Raw genomic sequence first — 27670 nt, forward strand, 5'->3', positions numbered from 1 at the left:
CTACTCTTTGATGGAAACAGTTTATTATGCTCTCTTTCAAAGTCAAAAGAAAACTATTCAGAGTGTCAGTTACCATAATCAATTAAGGAAAAAATGACATAAAATATTAATAACTAGCCTTTCATCTGACTCATTCTAAGTTGTTCCTTGGTTTCCTTTTGAGCCAGTTTGATCAGAAGTTCTAAAGAATTAGGGTTCTTGGAATATCTTCCCCACCTCGTCCCCCATAAAGGCTTTTAAGTTAATGAAGAATTCTGTCAAGATCCTGGGCTGGGTTCATAGCCAGTTTTTTTTTTAATATTCATGTATTATCAGGTTGCTTTTTGCAGACAGTATGGTCTTTAATATATCATTAAAAAGTATTATTTTATGAATCTTGGTTATGTTTTCTCAATGGAAGTTGACTGGAGAACTGGGGCATGGTTATAGCTTTGATTGGTGTTCCCAGCTGACGTACAGCACATTCAGCCCTCACCCAAACCAGCCCCCTTCTCCACCAGGGTTGAGTGCACTTTGCTAAATAATCCCCCAGGACTTTTTTGATTAGTTAGACTCAGACGAATTGATACGGAAGGTAGTGGTTCTGGAGTCAGAGGCCGACTTGAGTTCACCTCTTAGCTTGAATTTTTTATAACCTGGGTGACACTGGGCAAATCACTTCACTTCCCTGGTCGTCAGTCTCCTTACCCGTAAAAGGAGGGGGTTTGACTAGAATACTCCTGAGGCCCCTTTCCTACTCTATAACTGTGATTTTATGATTCCTTTCTCTCTGTGTGCATACATACATACATACACATATATATGTATATATATATGTATATGTATGCACACACAAATATATGTATATATAAACTATATATAGATATATATGTCATGTTATACATATTTTATACGTACTCACTCTTTTCTGCAATAGAATGCAATCTCATTGATTATTTCATTCTTTGCACTTGGTTTCTCCATACCTAGGACAGTGCCTGGCTAATATATGAGGGCAGCAAGGTGGTGCGTTAGCTAGAGTGCTGAGCCTGGAGTCAGTAAGACCTGAGTTCAAATCCAGCCTCGGACACTTATTAGCTGTGTGACCCTGGGCAAGTCAGTTTACCATGTTTGCCTCAGTTTCCTCATCTGTAACTTGAGCTGGAGAAGGAAATGGCAAACCATTCCAGTACGTCTGTCAAGAACATCCCAAATGGGGTCATGGAGAGTCGGACAACAAATGAACAGCAATAGAGTTTCTGTTAATTGATTAATCGATTTTCACCAACCACCACCATGACTGCTAGAGAATCCTGAGTAATTGATCAAATGATACATATTTTAAAGTGCTTAGCACAGTGCCTGGAGTACAGTAGGTGCTTCATAAATGTGTGTTCCCTTTTTCCTTCATTCATTTCAAATCTGGTCTCAGATACTTAGTAGCTGTGTGACTTTGGACAAATTGCTTTGTTTGCCTCAGTTTCCACAGTGGTAAAATGGAGACAGTGATAGTGCCTGCCTTCTAGGGTTGTTGTGAGGATCAAATGAGATAATATTTGGAAAGTGCTTAGCACAGTGCCTGGCACATAGTAGGAGCTATATAAATGCTACCTGTCATCATCATTATCATCATCATCATTATTTTTATTACAATTGCAGGGCCACCTATTGTGATCCCATTTTTTTGGGTGTTAACAGCTGTGTTTAATTAGCCATATCATGATCTTCATCTATGACTCTCAGGTTAACCTGCAGAGCATTTGATCTCCCAAAGCATAAAAAGATGGTTTTAGTGTTTTTCCTTTCTTCTTTCAACAAACAATTATTGGAAGGAAGGATGGTATAATTGAAAGCATTCCTGGGCTTAGAGTCAGAAGACCTGTTTTTGTCTTTGCCATTAACTGTCTTATGACTGTGGGCCACAGTCTTCCCATCTGTAAAATGGAGGTAATAGCACCTACTCCAAAAGGCTGTCTTGAGGGTCAGGTGAGATAACCTTGCTTTGCTAACCTTACAGGGCTATATGCTAGGTAGTATTCAGTTGGCCAGCATTTCTTAAGCACCTGCTGTGTGCCAGATGCTGTGTTAGGCCCTTGGGACACACACACAGAAATGCAAGGAGTCTACATTCTATGAGGGGAGATGCTGTGCGTTTAAATAAATGTACAGGGTGTCCCAGAAGTCTTAGTGCGGTTTTTAAGCTCTTAAGGGGACCTTTTCAGGGAGAGACAGTATTGCTATGGGAATTAGGAAGGGCCTCCTGCAGAAGGGGGTGCTTGATCTGAGTTTGGAGGGAGACCAGGGACTCTGAGAGGCAGAGATGAGGAGGGAGTGCATTCCAGTTATCAGGGAGGTACTGTGCAAAGCTATGGAGGTGGAAGAAGGGACTGTCAGGTGGGAGGAACTTACATCGGAATGAGCATTGATTAAGTACCTGCTGTGTGCCAGGCTCTGTGCTGGCATTAAAGGTATAAGTGCAGACCAAAGTAGCCATCTCTTTTCCCAAGAAGCTTATCCTTTGTATGTCTTCTGCCTCTATGGGATGTCTTCCCAGATAGAATGTAACCTCCTTGAGGGTGGGCAGGCACTGTAACATTTTGACCTTTTTATTCTCCAAACCAGCACAATGCCCAGAACCTCATAGCGGCTTAATAAATGAGATTGGTCCGCAGCCATGAATGCTGCAGAAATGTTAGGGGATAAGGACTCAAAGAAGACCATTTTTGTTGTTAAGTCATCTCAGTCATGTCCAGCTCTTTGTGACCCCATTTGGGGTTTTCTTGGCAGAGAGACTGGAGTGGTTTGCCATTGCCTTCTCCAGCTCATTTCACAGATGAGGAAACTGAGGCAGACATGGTGAAGTGACTTACCTAGGGTCAACCAGCTAGTAAGTGTCCAAGGTCAGATTTGAATTCAGGGAAATGAGTGTTTCCATGCTTCTCACTCTATCCACTGCACCAGCTAGCTACTCTAAAGAAGACCATTTGATTTTTCATTTAGGAAGTCACTGATGACCCCTTGGAGAAGAGTTCAGTGATGTATGGGGATGAGGGATAGGATAGAAGCTGCAGACAGGAAGGGGTTGAGCAGTGAGCGTGAGCGAGGGTCTGTAGGACACTTTCAGAAAGTTAGAAGGGAGGGAGAGGCATTGTGGAACAGCTGTTGGAACGAGGACCGGGACAAGATGGAAGGGGTTGGGGATCCACGGGTCCAGGGAATAGGATTAGCCTTGAAATGGAGAAGGAACATGTCTTCCTTTGAGATAAGAGAGAAAGATGGGAGGCTAGGAAGGAGGGGAGTGGAGAAAGTTTACTTTCGACAGGCTGGAGAAGAAAACATGCCCAGCCGTCCTTTGTTTATGTGCTTAAGAATAACTTTCAACAGTGTGGTCAAAACTGGACATTGCTCAGTAATGACAAGCGTGACTCCAGAAAACCAGTTGATTTGAATGTTTTTGCTAACGCTGTAAGACACATACTTGATTCCCCTGTTCTCCAAGTCTTTACAGAGTACTTTCCTTGGCATCCTGTATTTTGATATATTATAGTTATTTGCATATAAATCTTAACGTTCTACAAGGCTGTAAATCCCATGAGGGCAAGAATGATGTTTTATCTAAACCTTGTATCCCTCTCAGTGCCTAGCACAGTGCTCTGCACACTCTAGGTACCTGATAAAAGTTGGGTTGATTTGATGAAGATAGGACCATTTTGACGGGAGCTTAATATTTTATTGAACAGTGCCTGTGGGTACTCCAAGAACTAGCCTTCCCATTGAGTCGTTTTTCAGTCGCGTCTGACTTTTCTTGAGCCCATTTGAGGTTTTCTTGGCAAAGATACTGGAGTGGTTCACCATTTCCTTCTCCGGCGCGTTGCATTGTTCATCTTGAGGCACACCTGGGAGGGAAGTTACTTGGAGAGAATAGGGCTTCTCTTTTATGCTGCCATGTCTGGCATAGATGACCAGTTGGTAAACATAATTAGGCCAACCTTGGAACGCTTTTGAGGGATTATGTTGCAGTTGTAAATGGCTGCTTGGCAGGATGCTACAAGGAGCTTCGGGACCAGCAGGGCTGTTCTGGGGCCTTTGTAATGTTGGGTAAAAACAGGCAATTACAACTGACCCTGGGGGCTTTCTTGTGTCTGGAATCAGAACTCTCGGCATCTTGGCGTTCTGAGGCCCAGCAAGACAGAGTAGGCCGTCCAGCCAACTTCAGAAAGGCTCAGTTGAGGCAATGAATAGTACCGTAGTCTGTTTTTGAGAAGCAAAATATAATCATAGGAAAGAGGAGATAAAAGAGAAAACCTGACTTTTCCCCATCAGTGTCTAGAAATTTGGCAGCCTGTGAGTTACTGGTCTCCCCCCCCCCCAGCCCTCCACCGTTGTTCCAGTTCTTGGACATAGTGGTTTGTTTTTAAAAAATCATATATTTCCAGAGACCTTTTAGGATTGTGTCCCCCAAAAAGTGTCTCCTCAGCAGTAGCTTCTCAGCATTAGGATGCGAAGAGGAAATTGCTGGTGGTTGAGCCACAGAGATAGAATAATGTTTTTAAGCAATTCCGAATGTAAGCATGTCCACATAGTTCAGAACTATTTATTTTGTGTCTGTTGACTTTTGTACAAGTGTGAAAGTGGCACAGACTGGGAAAATGTTAGGCCTCTGTTCAACTATGTGCAAATGTTGCCTCGGACTTTACTGGGCATGGGGCTTAGGTCATTCAGTTCTTCTCCAACGCTCATTGGGCTTTTAATTGAACATGTTTTACCCAGCACTGTGTAAGGCACTTGGGCTACAAAAGAAGCAGAAAACCCAGTAAGGAATTTGCCATTGAGTTGGGCGGGTGAGACAGTTTAGGACGTGTCACGGAGCCCACTATTGTGTGGGGTGGATGAGGATTGTAAAGGGAGGCAGGGAGGAGAGAGATGAGGGTGTGCGCAGATGACTTGCAGTTGGGTTCTCTGACTTCATGAACGTCCCGTGTCGCAACCAGGCCCGACTTAGCTCTGTCCAGCCTTACTGTACATTACTGCCCCCACACTCTGTTATCGGCCAATCCGGCCTTCTCTCTGGACGTCCAGTTTCCCATCTTTGTGCCTTTGCGAGAGGCTGTCTCCCATGCTTGGGAGGCATTCCCTCCCTCCCTTCAGCCTCCCAGAGTCCCTCTCTTCCTTCAACACTTGGGTGCTGTGTGATGATGTCCTCAATGACTAGTGTCTTGTCTCCCAAACAACCTGTATTGAACTACTTTGTAATCTCATTTTCTTTTTGTATGTATGTATATAAATGCACATATGTATACACAGACATGGACTCTATATGTATACACACATGTACATATATATGCATATACGCACCTTTTCCACCTTTAGAATGAAAAGTGTGTAAGGCACTTGAGGGCAGGGATGGTTATATTCGTTGTTTTTGTATCCTTGGTGGCCTGGCCCAATGCTTGGCACATACGGGCACTTGATTGACGGATGCAGTCCCGTTCTGCCCCTCGCTGACAGTATCAAGCCCTGGTGACCTCCCACGGGAGACCAGCATCTCCAATGTGTCAAATGACCTCTTGCTGGCACCGGAAGGACTCTCTCCTTGTGAGTTGGAAATTAGAAACAGAAACTAAAGACGTTCCACCCTGTTCCTTAATCTAGCATTCATTGAAACATGTGTTTATGAGATTTTATACTGCTCTCTTTTTAACTGCATAGGGCCATAGTCCTTTGGCAGAGTGGACAGAGGGGTGGATTTAGAGTGAAAGACCTTAGTTTGAATTTCACTTCTGGTAGTTCTCAGATCAAATGCTACATTAGGTCTTTCCTGATCTTCTCATGTGTTAGCAATTGTGTGTGCACGCATGTGCATCCACGCACACACACATACACCCTTCTAATTACTTTGTAGTTATATGAGTCTATGTTACTTCCCCCAGGGAAATAGAACCTCTTTGAGAGCAGATACTGGTTTCATTTTTTGTTCTGTTGTATTCTTAGGGTCAAAGAGAGCAATGTTAATATGATATAATATAAAAAGGGCCCAGTGTGTGATGAATTGAATTATGAGCTGTGTGCCCATGGCTCAAAGCTTTAAACCCCAAATTTTCATCTATAAAAGGAGGCTAGCACCTGCTTTCCAGGGTTGTTCTGTGACTCATATGGAATCATGTGGGCAAAGGACCTTGCAAATATCACTTATTATCATTTTAGACTGGTTCAGCAGGGTCAGTGATGGTTATTCACACAGTCTGTGCATCCCCCTCAACAGTCTATGTTCCACATTGTCCTGTGCTGGTAGAAAAACCACGTGAGAAAAGCCAGTATTTGGGTGTATGAGCTTGCCAGGCAGTGAGGGGTTGGGATAGAGAGGTGGGGTAGAAAGTTAAAATTGATGGGCCTGCCAGAAAACAGCAGATTTATTTTGTGCTTGTTTTTTGTTTTTTTAATTAGCAACAACAGTGAAACCAGGGAATTTGTCCATTTGCAGGCGCTCAGGTTATTTAAGGCCATGGTCTCAGTAGCTGGACCTGAGAAGCCTAGGAAGTCAGAGGCCTTATATCGTATGTGCTACCAAGGGGTTTCTCTTTATGGGAGGGAGATAGAGGGTCAGGATTTCATTTAAGGATTTATTTGTCATTGTATCTTAATCACCACATTGGGTTGGCTCCAAAAGCACATGTGTGCCAATCTGGAGGCGTAAAGTTACAACAGCCCTGACCAAGGTACTCTCTTTGGGATTGCAAAATGTTTTCTGACAGTCGTATTTTAGTGTTGCCAAGTTGTTTTGGTTCAAACTGTTACTTATGTGACCTCTCCCTTTCTCCTCCATTCTCAAGACATCCCCCTTCCCTCCATCCTCGTGACCACTGTCCTGGTTCAAGCCCTCATTGTTCTATGCCAGGATGATGGGATGCTTCCTATCTATCCCTTCTCCATCTGTCCTCCACACAATTGCTGAAATATTTTCCCATGGCTACAGGACTGACCAGGTCAAAAAATGTTTAAAAATCTCTAGGATAAAAAAAAAAATACGAACTCCGCCATCTGGCATCTAAGACTGTCTGTAATGTGTCCCCAGTTGACCTTTCCAGGCTTACCTCTCCTTATCCCCACCACACACTTATACGCATGCACACATGTGCACACACAGAGTCTACACTCAGGACTACCAGCTCTTCCCCAGCTGGCCTTCCCCACCTCAGCCTCTTAGAATCCTTATCTTTGGGACTGACTGCAGGTGACGCTTCCCTGAAACCTTCCCTGAACTCCTGCTGTCCCAGCTGCTGGTGCTAGTTTCCTTCTCAAACTTATTGACTGACTCCTGGTAGAATGCAGACCCCTTGTGGGCAGGGGCCTTGGATCTCCAGACCCTGGCCCACAGCAGGCCCTTCCGTGTTGGGGATTGAAGAGGCCTCGAACAACAAAGCAGTGAACTGGTTGATTCTTTACTTTGTACCAGGATTGCTGACCACCCTTGTAGGTGACCTGATTGAGGAGGGGGTTATGGGATGTGGCTGTAGAAGCAGGGCCCCATCAGCCAATCGCTAAGGAGTTATTAAGTGTTTGCTGTGTGTCTGGTACTGTGCTCTAAGCATGGGGGTACAAGGGTAAAGAATAAAATGACCCCTCCTTGCAATGAGCTTACATTCTGTTTGAAGGTAGGATAAAGAGAATTCTGGGATAATGGCTCTAGTGCCGGAAAGGACCTTGGAAGCCAACTGGTTCAGCCTTGTCTCTTTATAGAGAAGGAAACTGAGACTCAGGGAAGGAAGGGAAGAGAATAAGCATTTATAGAGCACCTGCTGTGTGCAAGGCACACTGTAATCCTCATGGCAACCCTGCAGAGTAGGTGCCGTTATTATCTCCATTTTACATGTGAGGAAACTGAGGCAAACGGGTTAGGTGAATCGCTCTGAGTCACATCAGTAGTGATAGCAGAGGCAAGATTTGAACCCAAAGGGCTACGTAGAAAAGTGCAAAATCTTTGGGAGATGGTTGAGGGAGAGGGAGAGGTGAAGGGGGAATGGGAAACGGAGGAAGAATGGTTGCAAAACATCCCAAGTGTAAAAAAAGATTAAGCTGTGGAAACTGGTTGACATGACCTTTTAATTGGGAGTGAGCTTGAGGCCCGATGCTTAATGGTTCACAGATGCTCTTTGTACAGCCATATTTCTTATCGAGAAAATGGAATGTACGGTTCTGTGGACAGACAGGGACCCCTCCGCGCCGTTCCCAAGATTCCCATAAAAGAGCCCCATGTCTGTGCCCCTGGCGAGCAGGCTACAGTAGCCTGGTAATCTCCTAACTGCGGCAGGGACACGGTTTCCTCCACACAGCCTACATACCGTAATTGGAAGAGGATCTGCTCTTGACCGATTGCCAAGGACGTGGGATTCTGCGGGATCCACATTCCTGCCTTGTCTCAGCTTGGGAATTTTCATCCAAAAGCTTGTCCTTAAGCTCCCAGAGTTTTTCTTGCGTGTTAAAAGATCACTCCTCTGGCTTTATTCGCCGCTATTGTTCATTGAGGTCAGGCCCAGGATGTTCAACTCTTCCTTGGAGTGAATCACAACCGTAGATTCTTTCCTTAAAGTCCTTTTGTTGTTGATGTAAGTGGGGTGGGGGTGGTGGGGATGGGGGACTGTGAGGAGATGCAGTCCTTCAAGAATGCAACTGGGTTTGAGTAATCTTGTTTTAACATTGGACCGCCTCCACCCAAAATGGGAGAGGGATATTGAAAGGTTAAAGGAAGAGCTGAGTTTCTTGCCTTCCTGTGAGATGGAAAGTGGAAGAAGTGGACAGTCCATTTATGAATGACTTTTTGAAGATAATTTGTCAAAATAGTCTCAGATTCCTTGGTTACTGGAAAGTAAAACTAGATAATGCTGAAGAAACCAGTCTTCAGGGAGGATGTTTGCAGGGGGCTGAGACTTTGCTGGGAAGAAGCCCGCTCCACCGTAGTTGGGGATGTTGATCAGTATCTCTTCTGTTCTCTTGTCTAGCGGAACTCCCGCGGTCCTCTGCGGTCAGGCTCTCCTCCTTGCGAGATCTTCCCGCTCAACTTCAGGAGCAATACCAGCAGGGCTTTACCCTGGTTGCCCTCCACCCCTTCGTGCAGCCCACCGACGAGCGGGAGAAGAAGACTCCCCAGGAGCAAATCTTCCGGGCTGTGCTGATCAAGAAAACTGAGAGGTGGGTGTGCGACGTCCAGGGGCTGGGAGCTCGCAGTGAGGAGCCGGGCTCCCTGGGACCGTGGCAAGGAGAGCCTTGCCTTGTGCTTCCTGCTGACGTTGGCCAGGCCAGGTGTGGGAGACTGGAGACCTGATTCTGTGTGTGCCTCTATCTCTTGGCTTGCAGCCCGCTTTGGAACGTTCTGTAATGAAAACCAAATTTCCCTGCCTGACGGCTCGAGCAGAGGTCCCTTTGGTGTCCCTTTCCTTTTGTAATTTATTGGATTAAGCTCAGCTAGAAAAATGTTTACTTTGAAGAGACATCCTCCCAGAAGGATGGAGCTGGAAGAGAAGGCTATTAATCTGAAGAGGGAGAACAGAAAAATGTATTCCGTAGGATTCACTTAAACCTAACGGTTCCCCAAAATTACATCAGGATGTTTAAATTTCCAGAGGGTCTACAGATCAATCGAGAAGGGATTTATTCTGTTTGATTAAGATTTATTAAGCACCTACTATGTGTCAGGCATTGGGAATAAAAAGATTTTTAAATCCCATAATCAGAGGACGATAGATTTTGAGCTTGAAAGGACCTTTGACCTCAGAGGTCAAAGGATCATAGATTTAAAGAGTCAGACCTTCAAGGTCATCTCATCCAGCCCACTCGTTTTACATTTAAGGAAACCAAGGCCTGGGAATTTAAGTGATTCAGCCAAGGAGATACAGCCAGGATCTGAGCCCAGGCCCTTGGACTGTAAATACAGCGTTCTTTCCACTGCATGATGCTGTGAAACTGAGACCTTGGCAAGCCTAAGGGGTTTGTCCAAGTGTCCACAAGCCAGGATCTCTGCCCGCAAGCAGCTTGTTCCTAAGGTGGGGGAAGACAGGGGAGAGAAGGGGTACACAGGTAGCAGGAACTCAGATGAGGATGTAATGGGAACAGAGGAGAAAACCAGGGAAAATGCTCTAGAAAGAAGGAAAAGAGAGATAGACAAAGAGAAAGGGGGGGGGGGGCAGGAGAGAGAGAGAGAGAGAGAGACAGACAGACAGACAGGAGGGAGGGAGGGAGGGAGGGAGGGATGGAGAAGGGGAGAGAAGAGAAGGAAAGATAGGAGTTGGAGGAAAAGAGGGGGAGAGGAGGGGGAAAGATGAAGAGAAAAGAGAGAAGGCAAGAAGAAAAGAGAGGAAGAGGAGGAGGGAGGAAGGAGAGAGATATTATTGACTCCTCAGGGTGGTTACAGACTTGCGTGAGGGTGGGCTAGATGACTAAAAGCTGGCGGTTGAGTTATCCCATGAGCACGCATTAGGTAAACCTGACGAGAACCCAAAGAGAATGTGCTATGTTCTTACTACTCAGACTACTCAGGCACCATTCCTTCGGGTACTGCCAGCGTGGGCTAGAAATTGAAGTGAAAGGTACTCTCTAATAACTGATGAGCTCCGAGTACAGATTGAAGCATATATGTGCATGTGTGTATGTATGTGTATGTATATATGTATATCTTTTAAACTGCCTTTATGTTTCTTGCTTTTTTTTAGCAATATGGCTAATGTAGAGAAATATGTTTTGCATGACTTCATATGTGTAATGGGAATCGTGTTGCTTGCCTTCTCAATGAGTAGATGAAGGGCTGGAGGGAGAAAATTTGGAACTCAAACTTTTTTTAAATGAAAGTGTGAAAAAAAAAGAAATGTACTCTTTACCAACATTGAGGCCCCTGTTATTGTGTTCTGATTGAGACCTAAGGGACCTCAGAGGATTTGTTTTTTAGCCTTTTCATTTTACAGATGAAGAAACTGAGATGCAGGGCAGTTGCAACTTGTCATATAACCATAGATCTAGAATAGTGACGTCAAACCCAGATAGAAATGGGTTCCTGCATATTGACTTAAAAAACCACAAATTAGTATCATCTACATTGTATTGTATTTTTATTCATTCTGCTAAACATGTCCCAGTTATATTTTAACCTGGTTGGGCCACATTTGGGAATTTTGCCTCCAGGTTCCAAGAGGCCTTTCCAAGAACTCTTTCAGAGGCCCTTTGGTCCAATTCCTCCATTTTACAGATTAGGAAACTGAGACCCATGGAGCATAAGTGACTTGCCATAAAATTTTGGGGTCTTAGCTGGGAGAGATCGCAGAGGCTATATATACTCCCAATTCCCTCATTTTACGGATGAGGAAACTGAGGCCCAGAGAACTCAAGAGACTTGTTCACAGTCACACTGGTAAGGAGTAGCAGTGCTAGGGTTTAAACTCAGGTCCTCTGACTTCAGATCTAGCACTCTTCTTTCTACTCCTTGCTGCCTCCAACAAGACCCTTCATGGTCTAGTTCCGGCCTACCTTTCTAGCTTCTTTTCCCGTGCCATACCTTCACGTACCCACCATTCCACAAGTAGGCTACTGCTTTCCTGATCTTGGATTGACATTTCCCACCTCTGTGCTTTTCCCCAGGCCTGAATTGTACCACCTCCTAGTATCTGCCTTGCAGAATCTTTGCCCTCTCCACATTTGGTCAGGAGTTACCCAACTTTGTGAAGATCTCCTCTGTTGCTGCAGCTGAATGCATTTTCTCCCTCAAATTTTCCTTAAGAAGAGGGCTTGTCCCTGGGGGCCTTGCATGGTCTGAGGGGTGGGTGAATAGCTGTAACTCATTCCCGCTGAGGCTAACAAGAGAGGAAATTGAGGATGTCCAGAAGAAGCAATCTTAATTTAGACATGATGAAGACCTTTGGCACTGGACATTCCAGTTGTGATGCCCTAAAATGGGAACTGGTACTATGATATTTCCCCTTGGGAAGGTTTTAAGGAAAGTGGCTGGTAATTCTCTCCCTGCATTTGGATGCCCTTCAGCCTAACAGGGAGGGATTCTTAACTTGGGTCCATGGACGAGTGGTCCATGGATAGATGTCAAGGAGTTTGTGAACTTGAATGGGAAAAAAGATGATGCCTTTATTGTCACTAACCTCTAATTGAAATTTAGCATTTCCTTCACTTATGAACATAGGTCACTAGCATTTAGAGAAAGCATCCATAGGATTCACTGATCTGCCCAAGGGGACCATGGTACAAAAAAAAAAAATTAAGAAACCTTGATGTACAGTTGACCACATGTTTTCTTGAGGCTACTTCCCATAATTTTCTAATTTCTTGAGACGCAGACTCAGAGGGAAAGAAAGTTCCTGTGGCCTTCTGCAAACTGGTTGTTTGAGGACTTCCCTTCTAAAATGGGAAGGAATCAAAATTTGTATAGGTCCCCCCAGGCACGATGAGAAATGACTAGGGGAGTTTTCTCTGCTGGTTATGATGGACGTCATAGTAGAGAGGTATTTGTATGGTAATGAGAAGTACAAATACAGTCTTTCCTTGTAAATGTGAAAGCCATATGTTTTACATCATGAAATGATAAAATACATTTTAACAAAAAAACCACCAAAAAATTAAACAAATTCCCAAAGGGCCCACTTGAATTTTTTCTTTATCAGTTGGGAGTATATAACCTTCCCACCCCAATTCAAAAACAAGAGAAGGCTTCTTGTGTGATAAGTCTTTACTAGACACAATTAAAATCATATATTTTGGTGAAATCTGCCAAAAGTCTGGTAGCTATGGACTCTTAGTCTGTAGATAGCTGTGTACTGACTTCCTTTTGAGAGCTAAATAATTTCACTTAGCTCTCAGAAGGAAGTCGGTGCCTGGTCATAGCATTTGCTGAGTACACTACAGCTAATGAGAAGTTATGTTTTGTGAAAGATAAATCCTGATTTATGACCAGTCCAGCTGCTAGTTCATGAGCAAATTCACCCAGCTCAGGATTTTAAAGTAGTAGGAAGTAGCATGTTATAACTTGGGGTATTGAATCCTGTGTGGTTGGTAGGAATATACAGATCTGACCCACTTATTTTAGACTTTAGGAAACTGAGGCCCTGAGAGGTTGTCTTGGCCAAGGTCACATGGATATTAATCATCAGAGACAGGATTTGAACCCAGAACCAGTACCTTACTTTACACAATACCTTACTGCCTCTTTGGGGAGGAGAAGGACCAGGCAGCCTTGTCTCATGTGTATAGATTATCCTTAAGTGCTTATCTGGCCAAAGTTCCCCCTAGGGCTGGGTAAGCCTTCCTAGAAATATCTTCCTTCCCTTAATACTTTCAGGAATAACTCACACGCTTCTTATAGTAGTAAAAAGCTATAAACAAAGTATGCACCCATTGATTGGAGAATGGCTGTCCAGATTACGGTAAATGGATGTAATGGAATATTCAGAGGCCAGCATGGCATTGTGGCAACAGGGCTGATTTTGGAGACGAAAGACCTGGGTTCAAATACTGACTCTGACACTTACATGTGTGATTCTGGGCAAATCACTTCCCTCTCCGGGCCTCAGTTTCCTCATCTATAAAAGGAAGGAATAGACGGCTTCAGAGGGATCTTCCAGCCCCAGTCTGTGATCTTGGGGCAGCTGAACTCAGCTCAGATACAGTGACCGTTGTTGACTCCATCTGGCTTCCCTCTTCTCTGCTAAGAGATGGTCCCCTACGAGGGAGATGATTCCATTCTCAGCTGTCCGATCGAATGGTTTTGTTTCACTTTCTTTTTTGGGTGTTTTCTGTAATGTAAAGAGAAGTACTGTTGGCTGGCAAGGGACTTATTGGGGACCGACTGTGCAAAAAACCCCAAATCCCAAAACTAACAAAAAACAGCGACAATAACAATAACAAAACGTGTCAATGTGTCACTGACCAGTTTTCCGAAAATTAACTTGTACAAAGAGCTTGAAGATGCAGGCATCCTTTTTTTTTTTCACCAGGAATCAGCTCTTGGGGAGTTTGTGGGTTTGGTCAGAGCCCAGACTTCGAACAAAGCAGTGGGCCTGCCCCGAATTGTGGTCGTGTTTGATAGAAGGTGCTAATTTCCCACAATTAGCTGAGTAACAACTGAGACCACGTCTAGTTGTTTGCATGATTAATGGTGGCTTCTGCCCCATTCCAGGCTGATAGGCCATCCGAAGACTTAGAATCCTGTGGGAACTGGGACTTTTCATCTCCTGAGCCTACAGTTTTGGGCAACAGTAATGTCAGCATATAAAAGAGGCCTTGCACTTCAGGGGACTGTGCGGTCCCCTAACGGCATTGCTGTTGGGATGGGAGGGTGTGGGAGCAGAAGGCTGGGCCCAGCTAGGGAGCTAGCCTTGCAGGACCATGGAGAAAACCAAAGGGACAGGACCCTAGATCCTATCTGTAGAGCCACACGGGACCTCAGAAGCCCCCTTGTTTTGCCAATGAGGAAACTGAGCTCCGATGAGGTTAACTAATTTGACCAAGATGCTCTTGGGTAGCATACACTTATTTAAAAACATTTTTAAGTACAAATATCCAGAGTGGCCCCCAGCCAGTTGGACCCTGTTGGCCGCTCCATTAGAGATTGACCGTTTGCTTGAAATCTGAACCTCCTGCAGCCGTCTTAGATCAGCCAGCACTCCTCCAGAGACCGCACAAGCCCCACGCTGTTGCTGATGGCCTCTCCCTTGCTGGCACTTCATGTCGGATAATGCAGTGATCGACGTGGAATTAAAAGCAGTGTTGTTTTTCAGATTATAAATATGTCTGGCAGCGGGCAGACCCCGGGGCGTCCTCTTCCCCCATATTGCTGTGTGCTTTGGGTAGGCAGTCAGATCTTGTACCATTCTCCCGTATTTCAATCTGAAATCTCATCTAAGGAGAAAATATTCTGTAATCTCACTTAAAAAAATATTTGTTGAGAGACACCCCTTTGCAGAGGTGGACGATCCATGGGAGGAGTTCATGGTACATATTGTTAGACTTTTTGATGTATTGATCAGTTTTGCTGATTTTTTTTCCTTTTCTTTAACTACTGTTATATGGGATAGCTCGCTGAGAGGAGGGAGATATTGGGGGAAATTTTGTGATGCAAAAAACCCAGTATATTTTAAAATATTTTCTAAAATTTTTTGTTGCAGTAGAATAGAATTCATTAGAAGCCCAACTTCCCAAAGGATCATTTAGTAGCCTTACTATGGTGCCAGAAAAATCCCACATGTGTTCCATACCTCTGTAACGTGCTTATTACCGCCACAATGTCAATTACAGTTACCCCTTCGACAGCAGAGGAGTTAGGGACATAGTGCCCCCACGATGTAGAAAATCTGTGTAAAATGTGTTGGCTTTCCTTTTGTGCCAGAGAAGAAGTCTGAATTATTAGGGTGTTAAAAGATAAAATATGTTGATGTTATACAATACTATACATATATTTTATGCATTTCTGAGTTTCTGAACTTTTTCTGCATCATCTGCTGGCCTTCACTCATTATCTGTGTCTTCTGTAAAACTCTCCCCAAATTCCCATTTAATTTCTTATGCTGATCGATGATAGAGTGAAACCTTGATGTAGGAAGACATGATGTGGAGGGGATAACTGTACATCTGTCCCTCTCTGCTCACTTGATTGACACTCTGGTTAAGGCCCTCATCCCCTCCAACTCAGACCACTGGATAGACTCCTACTAGGTCTCCCTGGCTTAGATTTCTCCCCTTTCCTGGTCATCCTTCATGTAACTGCCCAGTTGATTTTCCTAAAGCTCAAATCTGATCATGTACCTTCCTTGCTCAACAAACTTCATTATCTCCCTGTTGCTTCTGGGATCCAGTCTCCTTTCCCAGGCTTATTATACCTTATGTTATCATTAAATACCCACTGCTGGGCCCCCAAGGTTTAGGAGGACCCTCCTTGTTCTGACCTAGATTGGGGACAAGCTGGCCTCTAATGAGAGAGGTTAGGGTCCCTTTTCCCCCCTTTTTGACTTGTTAAACCTCACTCCAGTGCTCCAGAGTCAGAGTTTCAATTACAGCTCACATCTGGGGTTTCCCCCAAAAGGAGAGGTTAAAAGATACTCATTGTGCAGTACAAATCAGGTATGGGAAGGGTAATTTATTCCAACACAGGAAAGACTCAGCAAGCAGTAACAGAATAACTTAAAACAAGGTTCAGTAACTTGGCGTGTAACTGTGATTACAGTTTGTTTGGAAACTGATGCATAAACCTCATTGGAACATAAAGCAGTTTTCAGGATTGCTCATTAGGTATTTGTCTACATTTCACCTGGGCTCTGCACCATCCAAACAACTCCAGGTACGTGTTGGCTTATAAAATGGCCAGTCTTGGGCTGATTTTCTTGTTGGTGGCCATCCCCTCCAGGGGCTCCTCTTCAGCCACCATTCAGCCTGACCCAGGGTCTCTAGACCTCTTGAATTTGCCTCTAAGCCAGAATGTGTCCATCTAGGCATAGACACTTACTGACTTAATCTCAGGAAGGAACAGATGCAAAAGAGGAAAAGTCATCAGTGGTCCAGACTGCAGTTCCTTGAGTTGAGAGCCCCAGTACTAGCTGCCCTGTAGACATGGTTGCCATGTTGTTGAGGTGGAGAAAGACCGGTGCTTCTCCGTCCTTCCCTTACTATGAGGCTGCCTGAAGAGTCTCAGGAAGAGACCCAGAGACAGAAGCCACCTCTACTTTTGATTGACACAACACCCTGCCCTTTGCCATTGTCCAATAGTGGGAAAGGCACTCACGATGTACTGTGTCAACCTGAAATGTCAACTCGTTTCAGCACAGGGTCACCACGTGGCTGGGAGCAGGTCCTAAACTCCCATAGGGATAACTGGAACCTGGAAAAGCAACTGTGTATATTCCATGGGATGGCCCTTGTTTCATACCTACATGTTCTTTCCCTTGGCTAAGCTATAAACTCCTTGAGGGCAGACCCTACTTTTGGTTTTGTATTTGTATTCCTGACATCTTGCGCAGGGCCTTGCAAAGAGCAGGTACTTAAAAGTACTCATTGATTATTATGTAATATGTGCAAACAGGGACAGGTATGTTATGGTTACCTGTGTTGGTGTCTTATCTGTGCTTGTGACTTAACAGATTAATCCCAGAGATAATTTTTGAGATGAAAGGAAATCACCAGGGCTCGAATTTGGGTACAAAACACACCTTTAGATCTTTTAGCAGCACATACAACAGGGCAGACATTTTATTTGGTGTTTGAAAAGGGCGGAATTGGGAAAGTAAGAAATTGAATTTTAAGTTCCGAACTAGGGAGAAAAAACGGGGATCCTTTGAAAACTGCATTTGAGAGTGTCCTCTTTATGCCGTTCTCTGTCTTTTCATGTCTAATTTTAACAATTACTTGGCCTCTTCTGAGAATTATAGGCCTTCCAAGAAGAGGTTTCATAATTAAACAAAATACACGGGGGCTGACAGGCCCTACCAGGCTGTGGCCTAGAATTGCTCCTGCGGGGAGGCAGCAGCTCAGCCCAGGAGTGTGCTGATTAGATAGATCACACTTGGGGGAGAAAAATAGCGCTGGGTTTTACCGTGATTGGCATGTGTTCGTGTGCTGGGGAGATTAGCAACAGCTTCTCCTAACAGCCTGAAAGTGGGGTATTGGTGCATTCCCAGAGAGCAGAAACAGAAAACTAGAGGCATTGAATTCAGTAGTAGTTGTACAGAGAGGAATTTTTGCTGCCTCTGGTCCTCTCCCCCTCTTCTCCATGTCAACTGCCTCCTTCTGACATTTGACCATCCTGTTTTTTTTAACTTTCTGTTTTATCCAGCCTCTTTGGGTATTGGGCATATATCATTACCGCCCCCAGGATGCCTTGCCACATTCTCAACCACGGAGCTGTCCAGTATCACACATCAGTGGCTCCTCCGCGCCAATGCCATGGCACTTGGTTCTCTTAATTTATTCCTTCTATTTTTCCTGTTTCCCTCTGGTGTGACACCCTTTTCTAGTGTGTTGAAATTTCAGGATTCACTGCTAATTACTGTATTTGCACTTCTTGGTCTAATGTGCCAGAACGAAGCCATGTTCTCTCGGGTTAAGCGAGTTTTTCCAACCCGCGCCCCCCCACCCCACCCTGCCAAGGGATGTACCGAGTTAGTCCTGTCCTGTGTGAGGCTTCATTCTCTACCCCAATGGACAGAACCAGATCGATTCAAATTGTGCGCCTGAGTGCTAGGTCTCTTCAGGTCTTTATAGTTGTCTATGATTTCCTACCTACTTTCTAGAGTTTTTCTCTATTTTCACAGAAAGAATTGGCAGAGAGAGTCGAGGATACACATTTGGGGTGACGTTTCAGAGTAGAATATTGTTGGCCAGTGGTTTTTCTCAGGCAGCTTTACTAATATGTTCTTTTTCCTTGTCCTTCTGTTTTAAATGTAATTCAGGAACTAAGGTTGCTTTATTCCAGGTCTTAACAGTCTTCCCCTCCCCCTCTTCCACTGCCAAGCAGCTAGAATTCCAGCTGGAGAAAAGAGTTTTCTGACAAAAGGATCTATAATGATTGAAGCTTGCTGGGGCTCATTGGGCTGGTTTACCCCTAGATACATTTTATATTTGCTTCCAAGTGTAAATTCAATTCAGCAAATATTTGTTGAGTGTTTTCGATATGTTAGGTCCTGTGAAGGATATGGAGGAGAATTAGACACCTTCTCTTATCTCATTAGATTTAGGGTTGTAGATTTAGAACCAGAAGGGAACTCAGAGGTCATCTAGTGCATCTCCTCCCCTCATTTTTCATATGAGAGAAATTGAAGTTGCCGGAAGTTCTGTGACATACTGAAATTCACACATTTCGTAAGTGGCAGACAAGAGGGTAGCGCTGCAGGGCAGATGGAAAGGCCTTAGATCTTTAGGGTACACCAGCAGGTCAGATAACAGTATCTGAGCGGTGGAGAGCAAGGGGGAGAGATGGCATCTCAGTTAGACCTTGCAAGTGGGGAGCAGTTGGACAGGCAGAGCAGAATTGGGCTGGATATGGAAGGCGTTACAGGCAAAAGTATGGGTAAAAGTATAGAAATGGGAGATCTTGAGGCATGATTTGGGAAAAGCGAGAGTAAAGAGTTTGGCTGGGGTATAGGGAACTATGGTGGGAATAGAGAGAGATGAGGTTGGAAAGGTAGTTGGGTCTGTTTTGTGTCGATAGAATGACCACCTCCATAGTTTGTCTGGGTTATATCTTCTGGTTGAATGATCTCTAACGAAAGGCTGAAAGTTGGACGCATTTTACAAAGACTGAGTAAGTACTGCAAATGTGATTTAGTTTTGTGAATAATCTCATGAGCTCATTCATGAGTCATAGCACTGAGTCTAAAGTGACTTCAAAGGTAAGAAAAAAAATTAATCACTTGTATTTTATAATTTTATAATAATACAATTTTATTATTTCTATAATACCAGCTTCCAAGGGTCTGAAAACACCATAGTTTATAGCCTTATGCCTTTAAAATGGTATAAACAATCTTTGTGATGTCTCTGTGTTATATTTTTTTGCTTGATACTTATGGAATGTATTTCTTAACATAGAACAGAGGAAACTTTTTGACCCATACTCCTTCCCCCCAAATTGGTGATGCCCTCTCTCCCTAACTACCCTCTGTTTACTTTATATTTATTCTGAATATATTTATATGTGTGTATGCTGTCTCCCTTGTTAGAATGTTAGCTCCCTAAGAGCTAACATTCTTTATATTTTATTTTCCAGTCATTTTCAGTCGTGTCCAACTCTTTGTGACACCATGTAAAGACACTGAGGTGGTTTGCCATTTCCTTCTCCAGCCTAATTTGCAGATGAGGAAACTGAGGCAAACAGGATTAAGTGACTTGCTCAGGGTCCCACAGCTAGTGTCTGAGGTCACATTTGAACTCAGCTCCTTCTGACTCTGGGGTCAGTGCTCTATTCACTGCGCCACCTAGCTGCCCCCAGCATATAGGAGGAGGTTAATAAATGCTTGTTAGTTTGATAGGGATCTTAGAACATTTTAGAGCCAGAAGGGATCTTGGAGCCATTTAGTTATCCAGGCTTCTCCTTTTTTGCACTGTGGGGGAGGGGGGGAGAGTGTGTGTGTGCTGATTTCAGACTTAAAATAGAAATGGATCACTTCAGCCACATATTGACTTAGAATACCACAAATTAACATCATCTGTGTTGTATTGTATTTTTATTTATTTTGTTTAAACATATCCCAGTTATGGCAGCTTAACCCTCCAGCCATGTGTTTGTCATCTCTGGTGTAGGGAGGGAACTCGCGGGATGGAAATTCCTTCCACTGATGCAGATGGATAACTCTTCTGTCACTGAGAGTCTTAGTTTCCCAGTGACTTGCCCAGGGTCACCTAGCCAGTATGGATCAGAGACAGAACTTTAACATAGGTCTGTCTTCTTGACTCTAAGAGCAGTCTATCTGCTGTGCCAGGCAGCCTCAATAAATGGAATATGCGTAGAGAAATAAACATGAAACAAGGGAAAATATGATTAAGGCAGATGAGAAACACTGAGTTTGAGTTTTTAAAAATTGAAGAGACCATCCATTTCACAGAGAAATCAAATGAGAAATTGTGAGCACCATCCCATCCCCGTGGACCAGAGTGCTTTCCATTTTCTCCAGCTGTTGCTGTTAATTCCTACTTATTATTAGCAAGTCAGAAAGCAGAGACCCATGAACTGTTGAGTCATGACATTCCATATATAGCAGGCACGGAGTGGAATGGAAGCACACTGTGGGTCAGTAGCCGAGACAGGAATAGAATGATATCCCTCAGCTCACAAGGCAGCACCTTAGTTCACTCACATGTTTGGCCAACATGGCCAGTCATCTCTCAAAGGCAGATCGCAACATGGGCGTGGCTAATGCCCCAACTCATTGACTTCTCTTGCTGGTGCCTCCAGTTGGGTATCAGATTAAGAGGCGTAGTTGTGCCCACAAGATGGATCCAAGAACATAATATTTTAGAGTTGGAAAGAAAATTAGAGATGACCTCATACAGCCCTCTCATTTTACTGATGAGGAATACAAATTTCAAAGAGGTAAAGTGAGTTTCCCAAGGTTATACTGGGAGCAAGTGGTGGAGTTGGGGATTTGAACATGAGTATTCCAGCTCTCAATACAGTGTTTTTTTCACTAGGGCTTTCCAGTTGCCATTACTGTAGCCCATGGGCCGAATTCATCATTTAGCCATTTTGTAGTTTCTAAAGGGGTTGAATTCAGCCTGTAGACCGTGGGGCACCAATCTTGGGGTACTTCCTCAAATTATGGCCCTGGAACTTTTTAGCAGCTCAGAATATATCAAATAAAAAAAATTAAGTAAATGATTTTGTATAAAGAGAGCGATGAATTATGTTTGCAACTGACAACAAGATCTTAGAAGGTCAAAAGTTCAGAATAAGCCCAAGAAGTAGAAATTCTGAAAATCAAAGGAAATAAAATTAAACCAGAAAATGCATTGAGTTGATAAAACAAAGAACTGTTTTTGAAAAGATTAATAAAATAGATGAACAATTAGCTAGCTTGATTTTTTAAAAAGAAAGAGGAAAGCTGAATTATCAAAATACAAAAATGAAAAAGTGTAGTGACCTATTGGGTTTTGTTGGAAAGTAACACTGTAGCATTCATTTTCTGAGTTTTTTTTAATATCCTTCATGTGCTTTGTGCTGTTTAGAATGATTTAATCAAAGTTCTCAATCTTGAATCCTTTAAAAATTGTGGTAATTGTACTTTAGCACAGTTGATTCCTTTTGTAATCCAATGTATTTTATTCACTTAGAAACATTATTCTGAAAAAGTGTCCATAGGCTTTACAAGACAGTCCAAGGGGTCGGGGTCCCCAGTCTTCCCAAATGTAAGAACTGCTGATTTAGATGGAGAAGTTGTGTTGCATTAGAAAGAATACTGAATTTGTAGTTAGAGGGTCTGAAATTTGAACCCCACCTCTGCCATTTACCACCTGTGGACAAATAGGCCTCAGTTTCTTTACCTGTAAAATGAAAAGAGTTGAATTTGATGGCCTGTGAAAGGTCCCTTTCAGCTGTAAATCTGTGTTATCTTAAGATACTTGTTCTTGCCTTAAAGGAATTTTTTTTAAGTTAATGCACTTCATATATGGACAGTGCCTTTTTCTTAAATAAAACTTATTTCCCCCCCAGTTACATGCTGAAACAATTTTTAACATTTTTTTTTAAGTTTTGATTGATTTTGAAGTTTTGACCCAAATTCTGTCCCTTTCTCCCCTCCACTACCCCCTCCCTGAAATAGTAAGCAACCAGATATAGGTTATATGGGTGCAGTCATGTCATTTTGTATAAGAACACTCAGATTAAAGAAAAAAAATGAAAGAAAGAAGAAAGTGACAAATAGCATGCTTCATTCTGTATTCAGACAATATCAGTTCTTTCTCTGGAGGCACGTGGTATGCTTTATCATTAATCCTTTGGGATTGTCTTGGATCATTGTATTACTGAGAATACCTAAGTCATTCATAGTTCTTCATCAAACAGCATTGCTATTACTGTGTACGGCTTTCTCCTGGTTCTGCTTATTTCACTCTACATCAGTTCATGTAAGTCTTTCCAGGTTTTTCTGAAAGCATCCTGCTCGTCATTTCTTATAGCACAGTAATATTCCATTACAATCATGTACCACAGATTGTTTAGCCATTCCCCAATTGATGGGCATCCCTTTGATTTCTAATTCTTTTTTTTTAACTTTCTTGTTTTAAAATTTTTTAAAATTTTTAACATGTTTTTAGAACTTTGGGTTACAAATTTTCTCCCTTCCTCCCTCCCCACCCACCCTCACTGAAAAGGCAAGCATCTCGCTACATATTATAGATGTGTAGTCATGCAAAACACCCTCCATAGTAGTCCTGTTGTGAAAAACTAATTGTATTTCCCTTCATCCTATCCTGCCCCCCATTCTATTCTCTCTTTTGACCCTGTCCCTCCTCAGAAGGGTTTGCTTCTGATTACCCCCTTCCCCAGTCTGCCCTCCCTTCTATCACCCCCTGCTCTCTTGTCCCCTTCCCCCCTATTTTCCTGTAGGGTAAGATAGATTTCCATACCCAACTGAGTGTGTATGTTATTCCCTCCTTAAGCCAAATCCTATGAGAATAAGATTCACTCATTCCCTCTCACCTTCCCCCATCTCCCCTCCACTGTAAAAGCCTTTTCTTGTCTGTTTCATGTGAGATAATTTACCCCATTCTACTTCTCCCTTTCTCCTTCTCCCAGTATAATCCTCTCTCACCCCTTAATTTTATTTTCAAGGTATCATCCCTTCATCTTCAACTCACCCTGTGTCCTCTATCTATGCATACAAACATATAATTTTTTTCCTTCCCACTACCCCAATACTGACAAAGGACTCATGAGTTACAAATATCATCTTTCCATGCAGGAATGTAAACAGTCCAACCTTAATAAGTCTCTTATGATTTCTCTTACCTGTTTACCTTTTCCACATTTCACTTGAGTCTTGTATTTGAAAGTCAAATCTTCTATTCAGCTCTGGTCTTTTCCTCAGGAATGCTTCAAAGTCCCCTGTTTCATTGAATGACCATTTTTTAACCTGAAGGATTATATTCGGGTTTTGCTGGGTGGGTGATTCTTGGTTGTAGTCCTATCCCTTTTGCCCTCTGGAATATTGTATTCCATGCCCTGTGGTCCCTTAATGTAAAAGCTCGATTTCTAATTCCTAGTCCCCACAGAAAGAGCTGCTATAAACATTTTTGCATAAAGAGGTCTTTTTCTCTCTTAAAGCAATTTATAATAGGGGCATGTCTGATAGAAATTGATGTCGGGGATCTGGGACAGAACAACTGTGTGAGAATTGGAGAAGGAAAAAAAATAACCTGAATAAAAATGAACCTTAGGGATGATTAGCAAAATTGGCACTTAGAAGTTATGTGCAGGTAGACAGGTGGCTTCCTCCCAGGTGCCTATGAATTTCATATACCTGGACTTGGTCCACTGGGACACCTGAGGTGAGACCATTTCTGCCTCTATAGATTGTTATAAAAATGACTTTTCTGTGGGATGGTTTGAAGATGGCACCTCCCTCACTGTTGTGAGCCAGGAATACCCAAAGATGGCGTCCCTTCTCACTGTTGTGAGCTAGGAATATCTAAAGATAGTGCCCTGTCTCACCGTTATGAGCCAGGAATACACAGATAGTGCCCTCTTTCCTAGTTTTGATCCAGGAATACCCAAAAATGGCACCCCCTCACCGTTGTGATCTAGGAATACTCTCTTATTCAGTAGAAGATATTAAGGTAAATGAGATCTATGAAGAAACACATCAGTAGACATGCATTACTTCTCATAATTGAATGTGGACAGCCTTTTGCAGGGTTCCAGGGAAATAGAACTTTGCTAGAAACCTGTTCCTGGTCACTGGATTTCCATTCCCCTTTTCTACCCCTCCTCCCCTTTTTCCCATTTCACAATTTTGTGGGAGTGGAAAGCCCTTAGTGGCTACAGCATGTAGGAGACATTAAAGATGATGGGTTTTTTCCCCTTTTTTTGTCTCTTAATAAATAAATCCTCAGACTACACAGCTGCTAATGGTTTATCTACCATGAAAGGGGGCCTAACTGCAAACATCTGGACAGGAAATGACAAATGGCCCAAATAGCTTCAGTTAGAGTATGGCTTTGGCCACTGGTTTATCTAGAATCCGTGCCAGGGTTTGGGAGACGGTTGGATGCCCATGGTGGGATCAGCCACGACCTATGTTATGCTCTTTGGTTCTTTATGTGAGCCCCCTTGGCGGTGACATCATCCTTTTTTATGGAGTGTTGTGGTCGTTCCAAAATGTTGTCATTGTGTGCTGATAGAAGAGGAAGTAGTGGGGGTGTTGGGGACAGGGCAGGGAATAAAAAAGGTAGTGAAACGTTGTATGGACTTTTTCTGATTTCCACCTCATACTTTTCAAGTCTCATGACATCCTTCATACAGTTAGTCACTTTGGGGGGTTTTTCTGCTGCCTCCTATAAGTTGATCTTGTGTTGAAACACTTTAAACTCACTGAGTGCAGTTAGTTTGTTTGAGGTAGGATAGCCAACTCTGGGTTGTACTAAGCCTTGCCCTTTCCTCCTGTGTGGCCCTTTTCTATCAGTTATTCCTAGGGGCACACCACGTGTGCTGGGTGTCTTCCTCTAAATCTCTTGATGTTGCATAGGTATCATTGTAACAGAGGGGTGGTCCATCCACTATCCCTTGTCCTCTGCCTTTTAGGCCCACTTCATACTTGGAGTTTGATAAGACTGTGTAATAGCCTGTTTACACGTACATCTCTCCGTTGTCTTGTTACTGACCTGTCGTTTTGACTCTCTTGAGATTGTGGCTCTCCATGACCCATAGACAGGCAATCTCTATGATGGAATCCTTTACAATTAGTGCTGGATGACCTAGACCAAATATCCTTTGGAATCTGTGGCCTGTCTCCCTTTCTCTGTTTTGTGAAACATATCACTGTAGTCCAAGGTGTATGTCTGTGTCATGGACCTCTTTGGAAATCTGATCGACCCTATAGACTTCTTCTCAGGTTAATGTATATAAATGTATACAATGAAATACATTGAATTACAAAGAAAAGCAATCATTGAATTACTGCTATCAGAATACTAAAAACAAAAACAAGTTTATGAACCCTATAAGAGCACCTTCTCTGGTTGATTGTGAAATTTCTTTGAAGAGCTAATTAGTTTTCCTCTTGCTTCCAAGAGATTGAGAACTTGACCCATCATCTGCATCCTGCCATTTTTTTTCCCTGGTTAGAAAATTGCCTAGCAATTTAGACTTTTGTTTGCCTCCATCAATTTCTAATTATTCACAAATGAGGCCAAAAATAAAACCCCAAACAAGTCTATTGATCTGCCCACACATTCTTGCCCCTCTGGCTTTCCCACATACACATATTCTGACTTGCAGTTGAAGGCATGGGAAAACGAGGACATTGTTTAAACTGGGTGCTTTGACGGGTGTCTGAGGGATTTATGGGCTTGCATGAGATCTGTTACATGTTTATTATTTAAAAATAGACCCTTTAGTGTCTTTTGTTAGAATAATTACTGTCCAGAAGCCTTGCTGTGGGTCCGTTCAGCTCTTCCCAGATCTGCTCCACGTGTCCAGAGCAAGCACAACGTCTCACCGTCTCTAAGGCTTGTTTTATCAGAACCCTATTTGGGAATAAAGACTGTCACTCTCGAGATTCTTGAAAACGTTCAAGCCAACTGATAATTTGAAATATTTCAAGTGCTAGGAAGAATAGCTTACTCTTTCATTATGGCATCTTGGAAAATAGCCATGGTTGAATAGCATAACAAAGATTATGTCCCCAGCAACGGTACAAACACATAGGCTGTGTCAACACAGTGTGTGCTGAATAAGTCTTCGTAACAGCCAAGTAAGCTTTTTTGGACCACCCTAATAGCCAAGTGCTGAGAAGTAGGTAGGGTCATTTAATGGCAGAAACAAGCCTCTGCAGACCTCCATTTCCCATCTGCAAAGCGAGGGGATTGGGGTGGATGGATAATCTCCCAGATACCTTGCAGTGCTCACATTCTGCGAGTATAGTAGTATATGATCTTAATGAGCAAACAGATTGGTCATTTGGTGGATTTTTTTCTCATATTAAGGACCACCTTTCCTTTCATTTAATACAAAAAGTATTTTAGGTGCTGACTGTGTGGTAGGCATTGTGTTTGGGCATAACTTTAGGTCAGAGGAAGTAAGGAGACAGACTTAGAGAAATCAGTATCTTTGGGATCTTCCAAATTCTGATGCCATTCAAGAATGGGAGTGTAAGGCAAAAACCCAGGATAGTTCCTGTCCTCAAGTAGCTTACATTCCAATAGGAGAAAACATCTATGCAGATAAGTAAATACAAAACTAGCCATTTTAATTTGGGGAGGGAGAAGGGCAGAGTGCCAGCAAGTAGGAAGAAGCCCCCTGTAAGAGATCACATGAGTTTTAAAGAAAACGAGTCTGTGAGGTGGGCATACATGAAGAACTGTCCTATCCATTGCTCAGCACCCAGCTGGCCACATGTCAGTGTAACATCTGCCCTGTCCCATTAATTTGGGGATAATAAAGGATCTTTGGGAATGTAACAGTTGTGGCAGTCAGGAGAATCTGGAGCTCTCTTTCATTGAGAGATCTTGTATTTCAATTTTTAGTAACTCTGATTTCTCCCGCCTTTTCCATACATGGGTGCTTTGACAAGTGTGGTGTTTTTGCATTGATAGAATCATAGATTTAGAGCTAGAAGAACACCCTAGAGGTCTTCATGTCTGACTCCTTTGTTTTATAGGGAAGGAAACTGAAGCTTTTAGAGGTTGTGACTTGCTTAGGGCCACACAGCTGTTAAGTGTCTAATGGCAGATTTGAACCCAGATCTGTGTTCTAACCGCTACACCAGATGACTTCCAGTGTTGTGGCTTCCCTTCTTTGTCTCATATTGAAGTTAGGAGAGGTCTTTTCAACCTTCTGGAGCCCAGACTTATTTTAAGAATTATATAGAGTCCACTAGTCCAGTATAGCTAATCTCTAACTCATCTAGCTGTGCAGAAGTTACAAGACATAAAAGGACTAGGAGGGGCAGCTAGGTGGCACAGAGGACAGAGCACCGGCCCTGAAGTCAGGAGTACCTGAGTTCAA

The 27670-nt window shown here is 43.2% G+C and overlaps 1 protein-coding gene across 2 annotated transcripts in view; it reads left to right on the plus strand.

Moving 5' to 3' along the window:
- RFTN1 (raftlin, lipid raft linker 1) overlaps window positions 1–27670 on the plus strand; it is a 202218-nt gene that overhangs the window by 70509 nt on the left and 104039 nt on the right. For both annotated transcript variants that reach the window (XM_020987219.2, XM_078151446.1), the window contains exon 3: window positions 8976–9165. In XM_020987219.2, the coding sequence (XP_020842878.1) occupies window positions 8976–9165 (190 nt within the window). The remainder of the gene's footprint in view (window positions 1–8975; window positions 9166–27670) is intronic.

This window comes from Phascolarctos cinereus, unplaced genomic scaffold (assembly GCF_003287225.1).
Source record: "Phascolarctos cinereus isolate Bilbo 61053 unplaced genomic scaffold, phaCin_HiC Scaffold_1;HRSCAF=81, whole genome shotgun sequence".
Classification (NCBI taxonomy): Eukaryota; Metazoa; Chordata; class Mammalia; order Diprotodontia; family Phascolarctidae; genus Phascolarctos; species Phascolarctos cinereus.